The following is a 19,613-nucleotide window of genomic DNA, read 5'->3' on the forward strand; positions in this document are numbered from 1 at the left end:
GCGTTTGATGCGAAGCCAAATCTCGCTAAACAATTGACGACGATGATGAAGACGGCCGGCGGCCCGGATGGGCCTATTTGGTATGGGATTGGTCCAAATCTAAAATTTAGTTCTAGAGTTATGTTTGGATAAAGCCGTAGAGCAATTTAAATCCAACTCTATCTTTCTTTCTAGTTTATTTTGTGAAATTATTTTACTCAGTTTCGTTTTTATTTTAGGTGGAGGTGAAACTGTTTAGTTAGGCTCTAACTCTAGTAGAGGTGGAGCTGAAATTGTGCCAAATAGACCCTTAGTATATCCATCTCTAAAGTTCTAATACCATTTATTATAAAAATAGATGCACGACTAATATATGACTTTTATGTGAAAAACTCTTACCAGAAAAGCCTACATGCATAGATCGGCAATGATTAATATAGAGGAGTTGGGTACAAACGTATAGAATACATTGGGTTGTCGCATACTTCTTGTGAGGTTTACAAGAGATATATAAAGAAAAATTCTAAGAGTCTTAGTAGAAGAAGATTTAGAGACATATTAGAAAATTAACCCTGATAGTCAAGTTTTATATATTAGAAAACTAATCCAAATATGTTTCATGCCAAAATTTGTAGTAGAAGTATCATATATGTAACATATTTAACTATACCTGCGGTATAGCACTATAGAACGTGTCTTTGCCAGGACACTTCGATTACTTGGTAATTTGCCAAAACATTCCATGATCATTATTTCAACATTTTACTCATTTGGGCAGATAAAATTTTAAAAAGGTGCTTTTACGCCCTTTCGCAAATTGAAAATTTTGGAATTTCAGCGCCTCACTTCCTAAAAGGACATCTTTAATTAGAAAAAAAAATTTAAATCTGAAAAAAATCAAAATATATTTTTAACTTTTTAAGTATTTTAGTTTTCCATGGACCCCGTAAACATTTTCTTTATTTTTGCAATTTGGATGTTTTTTAATTTAAAAAATGTTTAAGTTTACCAAAAAATTATTCAAATTTCAATTCTTTGTCCGATATTTTTTAGAAAAATTCTATCAATCACCTCCAAAATGTTTGGAGATTTTCTGCAATTTAGTAAAAGATAAAACCAGGCTGAACATCCAACTTGGCATGAGGTAATTTAAAACGTCATCTCTGTAATTGTATCTATCTAGTAGTTGAGCTGAAAAATGTTAAAATATTAAAATTATGGTCATTTTAGAAAACTACCATGAAAGTGTCTCGTAGAAAATACATTATTGTATAAAAATAACAAATACATACATATCTAATAATATTTCGTCGAGCATGTTATGCCTTTTCGTACGAAATAGTATATGTGCCATGGAAAAACACGTGAGCATTTGAGTACTTCAGACTTTCACTCGAAGAGAAAATGTATCAAATGTTAATTAATTGTATATGTACGTACATCCTAATTTAAAAAAGTACATGTCCTATATTGTATATTCAAGGTTTCATTTTATAAGAAGCAAAGGCTCTAAGAATCTCCCACGAATAAAAAAGAAGGCGCTAAGAATCAAATTTGGACGGCCATATAGTTAATTAATTAGCTTGCAGTTTGCCACAACCAGTATATATAAGAATTTAGGTGTTGTACATACGTACCTTGATGATGTAGATTTGCACCGAACTGAAAATGACGTTAGTACGCATGCATTTTCTCCTAGAGTGTACCGGCTGGGCGGCTGGCATTTATATATACTATGTAAAACTCCGCGTGTTGCTACTGAGTTAGCATAATAACAAGTGAAAACAATGTGTAAGATAGCTAGCTAGACAATACAAGCTTACATAAATTGATGCATGTGATTTATGATAAATTAAAATTAAATAGTGTATAGAATGATGATTTAAATGATAAATTAAATTTAAATAGTGTATAGAATGATGATTTAAATGTAAAAGTAAAGGTGATATGGCTTTATGAGAGAAGAAAAGGAGAGAGATATTTTGGACCATAGATTATCTAAGACTAAAAATAATTGATGTGATATGGCTTAATGAGAGAAGAGAGAAATAACATTAACTAAGTGAGAATGAACTATATATAGAATATTATAAAAAAGGATGAAGAGATAAATTGAAATAATATTTGAATTATGTGGGATGATGATTTAACATGCTTACATTTTAAAAACTCTAAAATTCAATAAATCATAAAATTACAAATAATATAGCATGCTTCATAATGTTTAAATGTAATAATTATTATTGAATGATGATGTAGCATATTGTTAGAGGATGATGATGTTGCATCTTTTTATTTCAACTACTCCCACATTCCTTTATATATATTGTAAAATTAACTGGGGCACTATGGTGTCCAGGCACCAAGATTTAAATTGAGTACATATATTCAATTTAAATGAGTATGAATTTTTTTAAAAAAATGTTTAGATATGATGGTTGTAAGGTGGTTTTCAGTCGGTTCATCTGTAACCGTGATCACCATCTAATAGGGCGCTGCCATGTGCAAAGGGAAAGCTGGGGGACGGTAAGTCTGGTTCGGCTCCCACCGCCTCTAGCCATCGACTTCATCCAGTGAATGACAGGTAGGCCTCTATGGTGACTGAGGTTGGTTTGGCCCTACTTTAGATCGGTTTCAACTGTCATGTGAGCCCTCCAATCTTTTTACTCACGTATGATTGACCGGAGGTTCATTTTATGGCATGACATATGTATTTTTATTCATAAATGACCTGCATAAATATATTTATCAAAACTAGTGAAAATGGTTAGCAATAAACTCCTACCATCAAGTTTTGATATAATATTTTATATTCTTTATACAGGAGTTGACGGTTAAAGTTTACACTTAATGACCGTCAACAATAAGCGATACCGTGGCAGTTTCGCGTAGCCGCGTGCTAACCTCGGTATACCGGTATTGCACTCCTACCCCGCGATACCGATGGAATATTTCTTCCAAACAAATTTCAACCGGTATATTTCTTTCAAAAAAAATCAATATCAGTATTCATGCAATTTTTGTTCAAAGCACTACTTTCGCTACAGTACAATCTCTAAGGAACAGCCCCTACATCAAGTGCCACTGTACTATTGTCGTATACTATTTCTTTCTTTTCCACCGTTGACGTTTTAGAACGGAGGGAGTATGTATATATCGTCTGTACATTAGATTTGCTATTTTGGTACTTTCAGTGTCCTTTTTCTGAGTACTAGCTGAATAATTTTGTGTTCGCTATTGGAGGGTACACTAAGTTGAAAAAAGAATTTAAAATAGTTTTGTAAGATGATTTAAAATATAAGTATTTATATGATTATTAACAAAACTAAGGCAGAGTGAAAAAAATATCTTTTAGTGGTTAAATTTTAAATTGTTTATATATCCCTTTCAAGCATCGGATGAAAATGTACAGAACGATTTTTGTGCACTGGACTGAGTGTCCCATAAATACTTATATTGTGGCATAAATTTTTGAATACTCAAAATATTTTGAAACAAAAGAAGTATATGGAAAGTGTGTACCATTAATCCAATCTTTCATATGACTGTCAACGCCGTAAATATATCTGTAATATTACTCTCAGTACAGTTAATTAGCATATGGCCCTGAAATTTTTCGGCCGAACCCGGCAATTTTATATTTATATATACCCTTGCCTTGAGCTTAGGCATCATGTAGCCTCGCCGCTCAAGCATCGCTAACTCAGTTATAGCTGTCTAACAAAGCAAATTAGCTTTCGCTGAGCTTTGTGTTGCTTTTGGTCTCCTAGATAGGTTTGTGAAGCATGAAGCTCACGGTAGCAATTGTCTGTGCCATGGCGACCGCGCTTCTCGCCGCCGCCCCGTCGTCGGCGGAGGCCGGCGACGGCGAGCTGAAGGTGGGCTACTACGACAACAAATGCAGCGGCATCGAGGACATCGTCAGGTCGCACGTCATCAAGGCTATCTGTCGAAACTAGATTTCGGCAATAATAAAAGGGGGTGGCTATCAAGCTAGGAAAGTGTATGGGTTTGGAAACAAAGGATTTATACAGGTTCAGGCCTTCTTATAAAAGAAGTAATACCCTACTCCTGTCCGGGGATGAATCCGCCGAGTGTATTATTGATTGTATGATTCGGGAAAAAATCAGCATATGCCCCTAGAGGCGCCCGGACCCCCCTTATATATGGGAAGGAGTCCGGATTACAAAAGATAATCTATATTCCTAACGGAATATGAAGATACAGATAAAATACAGTCGTAACCGACTAAGTCTCTGGGTGTTTCCTTGATACACAAGTTAAGAAACAAACCCGAGATACAGATAAGATATTCTATCTACATTAGGTATCCTGTACCCAGTTCGAATACCATCGCCGTGTAGATATGGGATACCCATAATCTCCACAGTAGCCCCCGAGTCCTTTGCAGTCGACCATCATAGCCTTCTCAAAGATGATAATCCGAGTACTTCAAACTCTTCAAGCCAAAATCTGCCGAGTGGACTGTAAAGGGCGAAAAGATAAAGAATATGGTGCATCGAATAGATGCACCTAATTAGGTGTAGCCCCCAACTATGTGATTAGTTAACAAACTAAACATATAGTTGAAAGACAAAATAATAACACAATTGTGCATTATATGACAAAAGCACACGCGGCGCCTAAATAGGCATGCTAGCCGACTGCTTTTTAGCCACAATAAAAGAAATCCGAGTGGTTTACACTCTAAAAAGTTCACGAATGAACACACTTGACAGGCATCCGAATATAAAAACTCTAAAGATTACCCATCAAGTATTATAAAGATTATGGTAATAAATAAGTCAAATAGCCTAGGCCATGACTATTTACCATGAAAACAGGCATATAATACGCCAAGGAAATGACTATAATAAAAACAAGTCATCCCTAGTTAACCCAAACAGCTTTTGTAGCCTAAAAAAGCTTGCAAAAACAGCATAACGCCTTTCTGTCGGGCACCTTTTTAATTTGCATTGCAATAATTCCAAAGAATTATATGACCGCATAAAAAGGATTTCATCAGCATTGGGCAACACTGTTGTGCGCATAATATTGCCAAAGCAAAATATGCCTAAGTCCCTAAGGAACACAATGGGCCACGCTGTTAAAAGTATTGGGCTGAAGTACTGTTCAGGCCTAGGCCCATTAGCACCTCCGATACCCTTAACTGAAAAATCCGATATCCAAGCGACGCTTCGTCTTCCCCGCCGGAACTCTCGCCATTTTCCCCACTCCCTGCTACAGTGTAAAGCTGCGCCGGCGAACTAGGGTTCACAGCTCCGGCCAAATCCACCTCCGAAAAGTGCATCAAAATCCTTCCCGTGATCCACCGCCTCAATCCCTCACCTCTCCCAAGCCATCCCTCGAATCAAATCAGCACATTTGAGTGAAACCGATGGCGGAAGAGAGAGAAAGCTTCGAAGGCCAATGGGCGCCATCCGACGTGACGGAGGAAAATCTTAAGGAGATGGTGGCGCACGGCGTTCTCCCTGCCAAGGAGATCATCGGGTGGCGGCCAGCGCACGGTGAGGTTTTCCCGTCTCCGGATACTCATGAGATTGTGGTCTTCTCGCATTTCTTCTACGGCGGCTTTGCTCTTCCGACCTCAAAATTTTTCCGCGGGATCTTGAATTTCTATGGAATCAGCTTGCATCACCTAAACCCGAATTCCATAGTGCATATCGCCAATTTCATCCATGCTTGTGAAGCCTTTTTGGGGATCAAACCTCACTTTGCCCTATTCCGCCGGATCTTCTTCCTCAAGCCCCAACCAAACAAGAACAAACCGTGTGTAGTCGGGGGGGCAGGATTCCAACTAAGGGGAACTCTGAGCCAAAAATATTTCTCGATGCCCTTCAAGACTTCGAACAAAGGCTGGCATGCAAACTGGTTCTATGTTCAGAATCCCGAGCCTGCTCTTCCCGGGTACTCTTGTCTTCCTCCAGTGTACCAAGATACTTGGAACTCTCTTCCAATCGGAGATGAAGCAGTACAAGCCTTGGAGTTGTTGGATCGTATGTTAAATCTTAAAGAACAAGGCTTACAGGGAGAGCAGATCACTCGGCACTTCATCAAATGCCGACTAGCGCCAATCAAGGAAAGATCCCGCACAGCATTCGAGTTCGACGGCAAACATGATCCCAACCGTGAAGAACCAGATTCCCTGGATTTCAAAATCATGAAGGAGAGGATGTATAAAATCTTCTCAAATGCAATTGTAGTCAGCTACTCTCATCAACTGCCAGTTGTGCCATATAATGCATTCAATCCGCCTCCACAGGTATGCATCGGAAACCCTCAAACCGTGATCAGAACATAATTTTATCTTCATGCTGAGTTGACTAACTATGGAAGCATCTTGTTCAGGAATATGCATTGATGAAGTCAGATCCACCAGTCACTCAGCGCCGGTCTCCTCGCCAACACACCGCTCAGGGAGGTGGAGGGCCAACGATCAGACCAGATCCGCAACCTCAGACCTCCAAATTGACTGGTCAAACAGGTCCTCGCAAGAGAAAGCTGGTACTTGATGATGATGAAGGCGACGATGATAAATCTGGGGATAAGGGCTCGCCTAATAAACCCCCAAAGCGCACCATGCCCAGGAAAAAACTGGCTGGCCGTGCGATGCCAAAGATCAGAACATCTTCCAGGTATTAGATCTCTCGGTATGATTTCCGCTTCGGCATGTTTTCCAATGAAGATAATGCTAAATACTGAAAGAACACTCTGCAGGAAACCATCTGATATAGATCCATCTGGAAAGGACCCCGATCCTGCCATGACAGAGCAAAATATACCCAAGGACCCCGAGCCGACTGCTGAAAACCAGCCGACCGCTGAAAGCCAGCCAACTGGCGCCCATGCTTCGGGCGATAGGGCCGATCCGAGTGACCTGCCGCCGACTAGAAATCAGTCGGCAACAACTGAAACGGCAACAACTCAAGAGCCCCCGACTGGAAACCAGTCGGACGCAGGCCCTGATCAAGAGATCCCCGAAGTAGAAGCGCAGACGACGACTTCGCAAGGACCAGAGGCTGGTAACGACTCGATAGCTGGGTCTTCAGGTAAAGAACAAAGATCACCTCACGCTCAGCTAGGTACATCTTCAGGTTAGTTGTCTTCTCAAACAATGGCGATTTAAATAACCTCAGTGTATCCGTCTAACGTCTTGGAAATACATCAGGACCATCAGGTGATGACGGAGAAGAAATCCCTCGCATAAAGGCGACCGACGACTCTCGTCCTCCTATCTTGATCAAATGGTGGGACGAGAACTCACAAGCCGCCGGCATAGTCATAAACCGTCAAAAAGAAGATGAAGAAGTGTGCCAGCTGAAGAAAGCGCTCGGAGAAGCCACTCGTATTGTAAATGTAAGTCTTCCGAGTGACGGCCTTCGGTAACTTTGTTTTCTTTTTAGCAGAACTGAACCATGACCCATCATGCAGAGAATCCATCTTCGCAATGAGGCCAAGACTACAACTTTGGAAAAGCTGGTTCCTCATTTGGGAACTCTAGAAGCAGTTAGGGACCAGCTGCATGAGGCCAAGGAGTGCGCCAAAAAGACAGAGAAAGAGTTAAGGGACCGAATCGCCCAGCTCCAGGATGCAAACTTCGAACTAAGTGGTTCATCAAAAGGTAATCATCCAGATCTGTTTCATCGGTTTAAACTGGCATAACGGTATCCTCAACCATCTGAATTTCAAACAGCGCAAGCTGCCAGGATGGAACAGATGGTGAAGCAAATTGAAGCCCTGGAGAGAGACAAGACAGAACTAGCTGCGCAAAGGGACTCAGCCTTGAAGGAAGTCGAAGGTAACGCCAGCTAACAATCTGAGCTTCTCTCCTTATAATGCAACAGATGCTCATCATAAATGTGTTTTGCAGAACGCAAGATCAAATCTCAAGCTCAGTTTGACGTCCTGGTTGGTAAGATCAAGAGGCTTGAAGGAGCAAGGGATAACGTCGCCAATGCCGCTGCACCAATTATCCAAGCCATGTTCCTCAATAATGGTGGTCCGAGTGCACTCGACGCAACCGAAATATTTGACAAGCTGAGTGTTGCTCCGGAAGTATATTTCAAGAATATCAAGAAAGCTGGAAGTATGGGAGCTGGCATGGCCTTGGCGATGACAAAATCCTTGTACCCGAGAATTGAAGTCGATACCATTGATGGATTTGCAGACGGGACAAGTGAAGAGGCTGCCCTTGATCTTATCAGCAATGCTCAGAGTGCGGCTGACAAGATTGCAAGTGATGTTGTAGAACAATTCCGCAACAATGATCTTCAGCCGAGCGATGATAACTCTGATGATGAAAGGACTGATTCTGACTGAGTTTGAATGTAATACATGGAGGCTCAATTTGTACAATACTGGTGTATTTATGCTGTGCTTGATGATTCTTGCGAAGTTTTTGATTTCTTAAAAGTTTTTGCTAAGCTTTGTTGAGCCTAAAACCCAAAGAAGCTATTAAAAACTTTCAGTCCTCGCAAACTAAGTAGAAAAACCAAACAAGGCAATGATAAACCGAGTAAGCAAACTGAATTGATAAAAAATCACACTCCATTATTATGATGATAGCCCCCGACTGACAACTTCAAGGAGAAAACTTGATGTTTGACAGTCAAAATAGGGAAATACAATGATAAAGTTAAGCGTAGAAGCGACGAAGATGTTCAATGTTCCAAGAGTTGTCGACGAGAGTGCCGTCTTCGCGCTTGAGTCGATATGAACCTGGCCGGGTAACTTCAGAGATAATAAATGGCCCTTCCCATAGAGGAGATAACTTGTGCCGATCTCGTGTGGTTTGAATTTTCCGTAAAACCAGGTCGCCGACTAGAAAGGCACGAGATCGAACATTGCGATTATGATAACGTCGCAACCCTTGTAAGTACCGAGCTGACTGAATCAAAGCTGCTTCGCGGACCTCTTCCAGTCGGTGCAAGTCGTCCACTCGGTCTTCTTCATAGCGTTCTTCACGGAAATTACGGAAGCGCAAAGATTCGAACTCGACTTCACTCGGCAACATTGCTTCTGCCCCGTAGACAAGGAAAAAAGGTGACTGGCCTGTGGCCCGACTGGGCGTAGTACGCAAAGACCAAAGTACTGATGGTAACTGTGACACCCATTTGCCGGCATAGGGTTTAAGCCGGTCAAAAACTCGAGCTTTAATCCCTTGAAGTATCATGCCATTAGCTCGCTCCACCTGTCCATTGCTCATTGGGTGTGCTACTGAGGCATAGCAAATCTTGATTCCAAAATCTTCACAAAAGTCTTTGAAAACTCCGCCGGTGAATTGTGTGCCATTATCGGTGATGATCCGATTGGGTACTCCGAATCTGTACACAATGTTGATGAAGAAATCGCGAGCATTATCTGCTGTAATCGTGGCAACAGGCTTAGCTTCGATCCACTTGGAAAATTTGTCAATGGCCACAAAGAGGTGCGTGTAACCGCCGACTGCCTTTTTAAACGGGCCGACCATGTCGAGCCCCCAAACCGCAAACGGCCAAGACAGCGGGATAGTCTGCAACTCTTGAGCTGGTAGATGAATTTGTCTGGCAAAAAATTGGCAACCTTCACATGTGCGCACAATTTTGTCGGCGTCGGACACTGCAGTAGGCCAGAAAAAACCCTGCCGGTAAGCTTTGCCAACAATGGTACGCGCTGCAGCATGGTTTCCGCATATCCCAGAATGTATGTCCTTCAACAATTGTCTCCCTTCCTCTAAAGATACGCAGCGTTGCAGAATTCCTGAAGGGCTTTTCTTGTATAACTCGGCTTCATGCATAACATAAAGTTTGCTCCGCCTTGAAATCCGCTCGGCTTCATCTTTATCTTGAGGGAGCTCTTGGGAAGTTAAAAATCGTATGAGGGGCTCTCGCCAGTCAGCTTCAACCATAGCTATGTCATGAGTGTCCGCAACTTGAGTAGCATCTTTGTGAGGTACTGTCGGCGAATAAAGGTGTTCGACGAAAACATCAGATGGCGCTGCCTCGCGCTTGGATCCAAAGTTGGCAAGTCTATCGGCAGCTTCATTGTTGTGTCGAAGAACATGGCTGAGCTCAAGCCCGTCGAACTTATCCTCCAGTTTGCGTACCTCTTGTCGATATGCCATCATGTTGTCGTCAATGCAGGACCACTCTTTCATAACTTGGTTGACAACCAGCTGTGAATCACCTCGGACAATTAGACGCTTTATCCCTAGGGAAATTGCAATCCGTAGCCCATGAAGGAGCGCCTCGTACTCGGCGACGTTGTGAGACGCCGAAAAATGTATCCAAAGCACATAACTTAGTCTTTCTCCAGTTGGGGAAATCAGAACCACTCCAGCTCCAGTGCCTGAAAGTCTTTTTGACCCGTCAAAATGCATGGTCCAGTGCTCTATTTTCTCCACGGGGGTATCCTCTTGGCACTCGGTCCACTCGGCGACAAAATCAGCTAACGCTTGAGACTTGATTGAAGTGCGGGGCTTGAATGATATGTCCAAAGACATCAACTCCAAAGCCCACTTAGCAATCCGCCCATTTGCTTCGCGGTTGTGCAGTACATCGCCGAGTGGAAATGATGTGACCACCGTTACCGAGTGACCTTGAAAGTAATGAGACAGCTTCCTGGTAGTAATTAAAATACCATATAACAGCTTCTGAACCTGAGGGTACCTCGTTTTGGAGTCGGTTAGGACCTCGCTGACGAAGTAGATTGGTCGCTGAACTTTCTGGACATGGCCTTCTTCCTCACGCTCGACAACCAAGACTGTGCTCACGACCTGGGAGGTGGCTGATACATACAGCAACAACGGCTCCTGCGGGTGTGGTGAAGCTAAGACCGGTGGCTTGGTGAGGAGTTGTTTGAAATCTTCGAAAGCCTTCTGTGCTTCGGGTCCCCATTGGAAATTATCTGTTTTCTTCAGTAGCTTGAAGAAGGGCATCCCCCGCTCGCCAAGTCTTGAAACGAATCGGCTGAGCGCCGCCATGCATCCAGTCAGCTTCTGAACGTCTTTCTGGGTGCTTGGCGGTTTCATGTTGAGGATAGCAGTAACTTTCTCCGGGTTGGCTTGGATGCCCCTATGAGACACCATAAAACCAAGCAGCTTCCCTGACGGTACTCCGAAGGTGCACTTTTCAGGATTCAATTTCATCCTGAAAGCACGGATGCTTGCAAAGGTTTCTTCTAGATCCGAGATCAAATCATCCTTTTGCTTGGTCTTGACGACTACGTCATCCACATAGGCTTCAACGTTGCGGCCGATCTGCGTTGAGAAGCATCTTTGGATCATACGTTGATAAGTTGCTCCTGCGTTTTTTAATCCAAACGGCATGGTGACGTAGCAGTATGCCCCAAAAGGCGTGATGAATGAAGTCTTCAAGCAGTCGGATTCCTTCAGTCGGATCTGATGATACCCCGAGTAGCAATCCAGAAAACTGAGAAGTTCGCAGCCGGCGGTTGAGTCAACTACCTGGTCAATGCGAGGCAACCCGAAAGGATCTTTTGGGAAAGATTTGTTAAGGTCAGTGTAATCGACACACATGCGCCATTGCCCTGTCTTTTTCCGAACCAGGACTGGGTTAGCCAGCCAGTCGGGATGAAGGACTTCTTTGATGAAGCCTGCTGCTAACAGCTTGGTCAATTCCTCCTTGATCGCGTCCTTCCTGTCTTGTGCAAATCGGCGGAGTCGTTGTTTAATAGGCTTGGCGTCTTCTTTGACATGTAAGGAGTGCTCAATCACCTCTCTGGGAATACCGGGCATATCCGAAGGTTTCCACGCAAAGATATCTTTATTATTTTGAAGAAAGGTGATGAGCGCGCTTTCCTATTTACAATCTAACTCGGCGCCTATTACAGCAGTTTTGGTAGGATCGGAAGGATCTAAGGGAATCTTTTTAGTCTCGGCTTCGGTTTCCCCACTTTTTGAAATCTTGGCAGCTGGCACTTCTCCTTCGCTCACCGTGGTTGCAGCCAGTCGGATTTCCTCTCGGGCAGACGCCATCTCGCGGGTTTGGGCCATATCACAACTCTCCTTGTCACATGTGACAGCTTGCTTGATGTCGCTCCGTAGGGTTAGGACTCCTCGGGGACCAGGCATCTTCATCATCATGTATGTGTAGTGCGGGACGGCCATGAACTTGGCTAACGCCGGGCGTCCGAGTATGGCATGGTATGCTGTCTCGAAATCGGCAACTTCAAAGCTGATATTCTCTGTGCGGAAGTTTTCCCGAGTGCCAAAAGTGACCGGGAGAGTGATCTGGCCGAGTGGAGTTGCGGATAATCCTGGAATTACTCCATGAAAAGGCGCATTGCTTGGTTTTAACTCGGAGCGAGGGATCTGCATATCATCCAAAGTCTTGGCGAAGAGGATATTGAGTGCACTGCCACCATCAATGAGGGTTCTGCGAAGCTTGACATTACGGACCACTGGGTCTAGTACCAGGGGGTACCGCCCCGGGTGGACCACTCGGTCAGGATGATCCGAGCGGTCAAACTTGATTGCAATCTCTGACCATCGAAGATACTGGGGTGTGTCGGGCTGAACAGCATTGATCTCCCGTTCGGTCAGCTTTTGCTTCCTTTTAGACTCATAAGCCATGGGGCCGCCGAAAATATGATTGAGCTCCTTACGGTGGTCTTGAAATCCAGCCGGGGTGTCGCCGTCGTCCTTCTTCCTTGACGTGCTTTGTTCCTCGTCGGAGTTCTTCCGAGTAGACTTGGTGTACTGCTCCGCGAACTGCTTGTAGATGAAGCATTCTTTGGCCACGTGGTTGGAGTTTGGATGATGCGGGCATTGGGAGTTCATGATCTTGTCGAAGGTGTTGACGCGCGAACGCTGTCGAGAAGAGTGAGCGGCGGTTGCAACAAGTTCCTCAGGCTTGCGCTTGCGGTCCTTATGATTGTTACTTCCACCTCCTCCCGTAGCCGGCGTATTTTTCGGCTTCCAACTGGGACCCGACTGCTTCGATGCGGTGACGGCGTCTTCGGCTTTGGCGTACTCGTTGGCTTTTTCAAACATGAGCTTGACTGTTCTGGGAGGTTTGCGCCCGAATTTGCCGACCAATTCTTCGTGGCGAATCCCTTTGGTGAATGCGGCGATGATGACGTCGTCGGTGATGTCGGAGATCTTGTTACGTTGTTCAGAAAATCGCCGGATGTAATCTCGAAGAGATTCTCCGGACTTCTGAATGACGTTGTAAAGATCATATTGTGTGCCGGGACGCTCGAAGGTGCCTTGGAAGTTGGCGATGAAGTGGTCGCGTAGTTCGGCCCAAGATCCAATTGTACCACGGGGCAATCCATGGAGCCAAGATCGGGCGGAATCCGCTAAAGCCACTGGTAAATAGTTCGCCATGGCCTTGTTGTCTCCTCCTGCTGCGCGGATTGCGAGACCGTAGACGGTAAGCCACGATTCGGGGTTAGTGGTGCCGTCATACTTCTCTATTCCAGTCGGTTTGAAGCCGGCTGGCCAATCCACTCGACGCAGGTCGTCGGTGAAGGCTGCAACTCCGTCAAGGTCGTCGTCGCGGCGATCCGGCGAGTGATGATAGCCTCGAGCTGCTCGGCGCTGCGTGATTGTGTCGCGAAGATCGATGGGGCGGCGACGAGGTGGTGAGCGAGGCCGTTCCACTCGGCGCTCCCTATGAAGTTCGGGAGGCGAGTGAACAGACCGCTCGTCGTGGCCCCTGCTCCTGCGATTGGATCCTGCTCCAGTAATGCTGAGGCTTGGATGACGGTAGTCATGAGATCGGAAGTGGGGGACCCGGCTGCCAGTCGGCGTGTGGACGCTTTCGGAGTTAACTGGGACCGTCGCCGCAATCATGGTCTTCGTCTGGTTCAAGATGTTGACGACGTGGTCGGATTGATTGAGCTCGTTTTGGTTGAGGAGGGTGTCGAGAAGGGTGATCGCGGCAACCGCATTCTGTTGAGGGGTGCGGAAAACCGGTGTCCCTTCGACATCTTGCTGGCCGATGAGATCACGCGCTCGGCGCCCTGCTTCCAAAGCTCGTTGACGTCGATCCTCAGCCTCCTTCGCGGTCCGCTCACGGTCCTGCTGCTCACGCCGTAGCCGTTCTTGTTCTTGCGCTTGATGCTCCTCCTCCAGTCGGCGACGTTCTTCGTTCTCCCTGGCTTGGCGTTGCTCCTCCGTCTCATTATTGGCCATGAAAACGCCAAAGTAGAGAGGGGTGTAGTTGTCATCTAGGCTTCCGTCGAAGTCGTCGAAGTCGTCGAAGTCGTTGTAGCGAGAACTAAATTCGTCGTACTCCACGATGTCAGTAGGACGTGAGTCGACGGTGGGAGAGCTGTTGTAGTCATCCAGCTGATCCGTCGAAACCGTGCCGAGTGGTTGGAGGATGACGCCGACTTCCCTGAAGCTAGGCGAAATCGGTGTTGAAGCCGACTTCCGCCTAGGCCTACGGGATGAAGGCGCTGTCGTGGTGAAGACGGCCGCTAAATCGTCGGGGAGCTTCATCAGGACCGGTGGGTAAGCCCCATCATCCTGATCTGGTATCGTTGGAGAAGATGCGATCTCGGCCGAGTGGTTTGAAGCCGACTCGGTTGAGGTGGTCTTGAAATAGCTTTCAGCCGCGTTCGGGAATCCAAACGGGACCGAAAGCCGGTTCTCTCCCGACTGGTCTGATTCCGAGTCGAGGAGAGAAATCTTGCCGAAGTTGTTGGTGATGAAGTCGAGGCTGCCGAACCGAAACGTCTGCCCGGGTGGGAAGACGAGGTCGTCGATGCCGGAGATGGAACCCATTGCACTGATCGGCGAAAAAGCTTGACGCTACCCCTACCTGGCGCGCCAACTGTCGAAACTAGATTTCGGCAATAATAAAAGGGGGTGGCTATCAAGCTAGGAAAGTGTATGGGTTTGGAAACAAAGGATTTATACAGGTTCAGGCCTTCTTATAAAAGAAGTAATACCCTACTCCTGTCCGGGGATGAATCCGCCGAGTGTATTATTGATTGTATGATTCGGGAAAAAATCAGCATATGCCCCTAGAGGCGCCCGGACCCCCCTTATATATGGGAAGGAGTCCGGATTACAAAAGATAATCTATATTCCTAACGGAATATGAAGATACAGATAAAATACAGTCGTAACCGACTAAGTCTCTGGGTGTTTCCTTGATACACAAGTTAAGAAACAAACCCGAGATACAGATAAGATATTCTATCTACATTAGGTATCCTGTACCCAGTTCGAATACCATCGCCGTGTAGATATGGGATACCCATAATCTCCACACTATCATACAGGACCGCGGCATAGGCGGCTCCCTCATCCGTCTCATCTTCCATGATTGTTTTGTCAGGGTATATTTTGTTTCTTCCTCCGTTTAATAATGTAAGTCATTCTATCATTTCTCACATTCATATTAATGTTAATGAATCTAGATATATACATTTCCTATCTAGATTCATTAACATCAATATGAATATGGGAAATGATAGAATGACTTACATTGTGTAACGGAGTGAGTACATATCGGTACTTCATCTATTTCATATTATAAATTGTTTCGGGTTTTAAATGGATTTATGAGTGAATTCATTTATATTACCTCTATTTCTCATTATAAGTCATTCTATTTTTTTTCCTAGTCAAACTTTCAATTTATAGAAAAATATAGTAACTTTTTCAGCACAAAGAAAATATTATATTATCAAAATGTATTAAATGTTAATCTTAATGATATTAATTTGGTGTTGTAAATGTTGCTAAAATTTTTCATAAACTTAATCAAACTTAAAAAGGTTTGAAAAAAAATTAAAATGAGTTATAATACTCTCTCCATCATATTCCAAATCTAAAAAATTTACTTTTGATAGGCATATTTCAATCCAACCACCTATTCTTTTAATGACTTTCTTGGATTTCATGGGGGTGGCTAATTGGCGCGCGCCCGCCTGTTGGCCCCGGCCCGGAAGCCCATCAGGCTTCTTTTTTTCTTTTTTTTCGCAAGATTTTTTTGCGATTTTTTTGCCTTTTTCTTTTATCTTTTTTTTCGCTTTTGTCTTATTACTTTTTTAATCTTTAGCACACATATTTTTTCAAAAAATGTTTTGAGTTGAAAATTTTTAAATCTTTAACTTGAAAATTTTAAATTTTGATTTGAAAGTTATCAAATCTTAAGTTGAAAGTTTTCGAATCTGAGTTGAAAGTTTTTAATCTCAAGTTGAAAACTTTTAAATCTGAGTTGAAAGTTTTCAAATCAGAGTTGAAAGTTTTCAAGTCGAAGTTGAAAGTTTTCAAATCAGAGTTGAAAGTTTTCAAATCTGGGTTGAAAATTTTTCAAATTTAAGATGAAAAGTTGAAAGTTCCAAAATTTGACTTTAAAAAATTTAAATTTTGAGTTAAAAGTTTTTAAATCTGGGTTGAAAATTTTCAAATCTAGATTGAAAGTTTCAAATTTTGAGTGGAAAGTTTTTAAATTTGAGATGAAAGTTTTCAAATATGGATTGAAAACGTTTCAAATTTGAATTGAAAGTATTCAAATATCAGTTAAAAGTTTAAAATTTTGAGTTCAAAGTAATAACACAAAAATAGAAAATAACTAAAAAAACAAAACGTGAAAAAAAAGGGAAAAAGATGTGGGCCTAACAGAAAAAACACAAACGACGAGTCCTTTCTCAATAAAAAAAGTGCGCGCTATTTGCTTAACTCGCGCAGCTTTTCCGGAATTTAATGCGTGACTCTCCATTCTTCCACGCAATATTGGCTATATAGGCATCGAGAAATGTAAATATATTAATAAATCGCTTGTTTACGAGAAATAACTAGTAGCATATTTAAATGGATGATAAGTAAAATTACTTATCTTTGATCGGTGTATTAAGATAAAATATAACTATAAAAAGTAATGAAGGGAGTACGAAACAGAGGACCAAAACAACTTATATAGTGAAAAGGAGTAGTAGTTTTGAAGCACTAAGGAGGTACTAGTAGCTTTGAAGCACTTGGGACTAATGAGTGGTTGCACAATGCATGCATGCATGCATGAGTATTGCAGGGTTGCGATGGTTCCGTCCTCCTTAACGCGTCCGACGAGAACCCTCGTCCTGAGACGGCAGCGCCGGTGAGCATCGGGCTGGAAGGATTCGACATCCTGGAGGAGATCAAGGCCGATCTCGAGAGGAGGTGCCCCGGCGTGGTCTCCTGCGCCGACATCCTCATCTTCGCCGCCCGCGACGCCAGCAGCATCCTCAGCAACGGCCGCGTCCGCTTCGACGTCCCCGCGGGCCGCCTCGACGGCGTCGTCTCCTCCGCCTACGAGGCCCAGGCGGAGCTCCCGGATCCCACCTTCACCATCCGGCAGCTCATCGACAACTTCGCCCGCAAGAACTTCACCGTCGAGGAGCTCGTCGTCCTCTCCGGCGCGCACTCCGTCGGCGACGGCCACTGCTCCTCCTTCACCGCCCGCCTCGCCGCGCCGCCCGACCAGATCACCCCGTCCTACCGCAACCTGCTCAACTACAGGTGCTCCCGCGGCGGCGGCGCCGACCCTGCGGTGGTGAACAACGCCCGCGACGAGGACCTCGCCACCGTGGCGAGGTTCATGCCGGCGTTCGTCGGCAAGCTGCGGCCGGTCAGCGCCCTGGACAACACCTACTACCGCAACAACCTCGACAAGGTGGTCAACTTCAACTCGGACTGGCAGCTGCTGACGCAGGACGAGGCGCGCGGCCACGTCCGCGAGTACGCCGACAACGCCGCCCTCTGGGACCACGACTTCGCCGCCTCGCTGCTCAAGCTCAGCAAGCTGCCCATGCCGGTGGGGAGCAAGGGGGAGATCAGGAACAAGTGCGGCGCCATCAACCACAGCAAGAGCTAATTCGGCCACTTATGCAGGGGGTTACGTACATGCATGCAGACGATGTGGTCGTAGCCATATGTTTTCTTGTTATATCTCATCGTTCTAAAATACAGAAAACCTTGTACTCGAAAAAAAAAGACTACTCCAGTATAATATAAAGTATTTGTATTTGTGGTTACCCATATATTTACCTGTTATGAATTGTTACTACCTTCGTCCCTGATTTTGCATCTGTTAGTGCATAGACTAAATCCCATACATATTTAGTACTCGTGGATTGTCATGTAACTGGGCTGAATCGGTATACATATTGAGCCCATGGCTAGCTAGGCTCAATCCGCTGCGATAAGCCAATCATTCAAGCCGTTACAAAAGGAGCAGATCCAACAGATGGGAGGATCGAACAAAATAGATGAAACCTGAGTTCTTCCTTCCGATGCTCTCTCTTCTTCAACCTCTGTATCTCTCTTCTCTTCAATCCCTGGCTATCTCTTCTTCTCCAATCTACTGCTAATTCTCAGTCTTGATTCCATTTCTCCCATTTGTATCCCCAAATACTCGTGTATCAAGTGTTGGAGGAAGAATTGTGTGCTTGTGCTGGAATTCACTAAATCACATAGAGTGGGTTCGTAACAATATGGTATTAAAGCCAACAATCCATGGGTTCCAAGCCAGGAGATGAGATGGATGACATACGTGGCAGCCGCGACTTCCATAGACTGGATCTAAGAATTTGGGGTGGTTGCACTTGAGGCGTCTAAGAACACACATGAACATCTAAGAACACAAGAACACAACATGAATATCTAAGAACACACATGAACATCAAGAACACAAGATGAACACACATAAACAAACCAGCATCTATAGTATAGTTGTCGGACTTTTTTCAAAATCGGCACTTATAAATACTTAAAGGTGCCAATTTTTCCCTTTAGCGCCCCCCGCGGGCGCTCCGGTGGGTGGGAAAAGCATAATAGGTGCCGGTTTTAGTTATTCCGGCACCTATAATACTGACTTTTATGTGTCTTTTTGTAGTACTGATTTGCAGTTGACATGATTATCATCGAACACTTATGGGAGAAAAAAATAAATTTGTTCTAGCCAAATCAATAGAGAGTGCAGATGAGAACTTTTGAAAAATGGGGTCCAAAAACATGTTGAAACACATTTGTTTAGATCCATGCATGTACATGGAAATTTTCGGGGTTGCTAGTCTATTGGTCGCTCGCTTTGCACCTGCCAATTGATAGGCCCAGTAGTTGACGTGATCTGACACACGGCTGGGATGAACGTAGGTTAGCTGCTTCCCAACCAGTCAACAGGACCTCTTAAACAAAAGGGAAGTCAAATAAGAAAATGTTTAATTAATCTAGCCTGGTTCGGATGCTAGATAACAGTAATGGAGTGATTAAATATTGATGAGACCACTATAATCTCGATTATATTTGAGCTAGCGAACATGCCTGCTATAGTTCCCTCAAAATCCTAAAGATATGTATGGCGTTAGCGTCCTTTCCAGTGGATACGCTTAACACAAGCTTTTGACGTGAAAGTTAATTAATTTACTACTGTACATGGAAAGAAATTCTACAAATACATCGCTCTTAGGTAACAGCATTTGAATTGAAATAAAGATACATGTTGTCAAATCGACCAAATAAACTGACCTCCTTCATAGGGGCGGAACTAGCCACCGGGCGGCTGCTTGGGCTCGTTAGCGAAAACTACACAAAATTTTAATATTAATGAGTAAATAGATGATGAAATTTCTATAGCAAATATCAGTTATATTGAAATTTGTCTGGGCTCAAAAATCTT

At 44.0% G+C, this 19,613-nt stretch overlaps 1 protein-coding gene across 1 annotated transcript; it reads left to right on the top strand.

Annotated features, from left to right (window-relative positions):
* The first annotated feature begins 9,895 nt into the window (after window positions 1-9,895).
* On the top strand, window positions 9,896-17,964 carry LOC136351230 (peroxidase 2-like). The gene is made up of 3 exons (XM_066312338.1): window positions 9,896-10,105; window positions 15,199-15,291; window positions 16,989-17,964. The coding sequence occupies exons 1-3, from the start codon at window positions 9,896-9,898 to the stop codon at window positions 17,808-17,810; spliced, it is 1,125 nt and encodes a 374-aa protein (XP_066168435.1). The 3' UTR covers window positions 17,811-17,964.
* Window positions 17,965-19,613: the final 1,649 nt, after the last annotated feature.

Source organism: Oryza sativa, chromosome 7, assembly GCF_034140825.1.
Source record: "Oryza sativa Japonica Group chromosome 7, ASM3414082v1".
In the NCBI taxonomy this organism is placed as follows: Eukaryota; Viridiplantae; Streptophyta; class Magnoliopsida; order Poales; family Poaceae; genus Oryza; species Oryza sativa.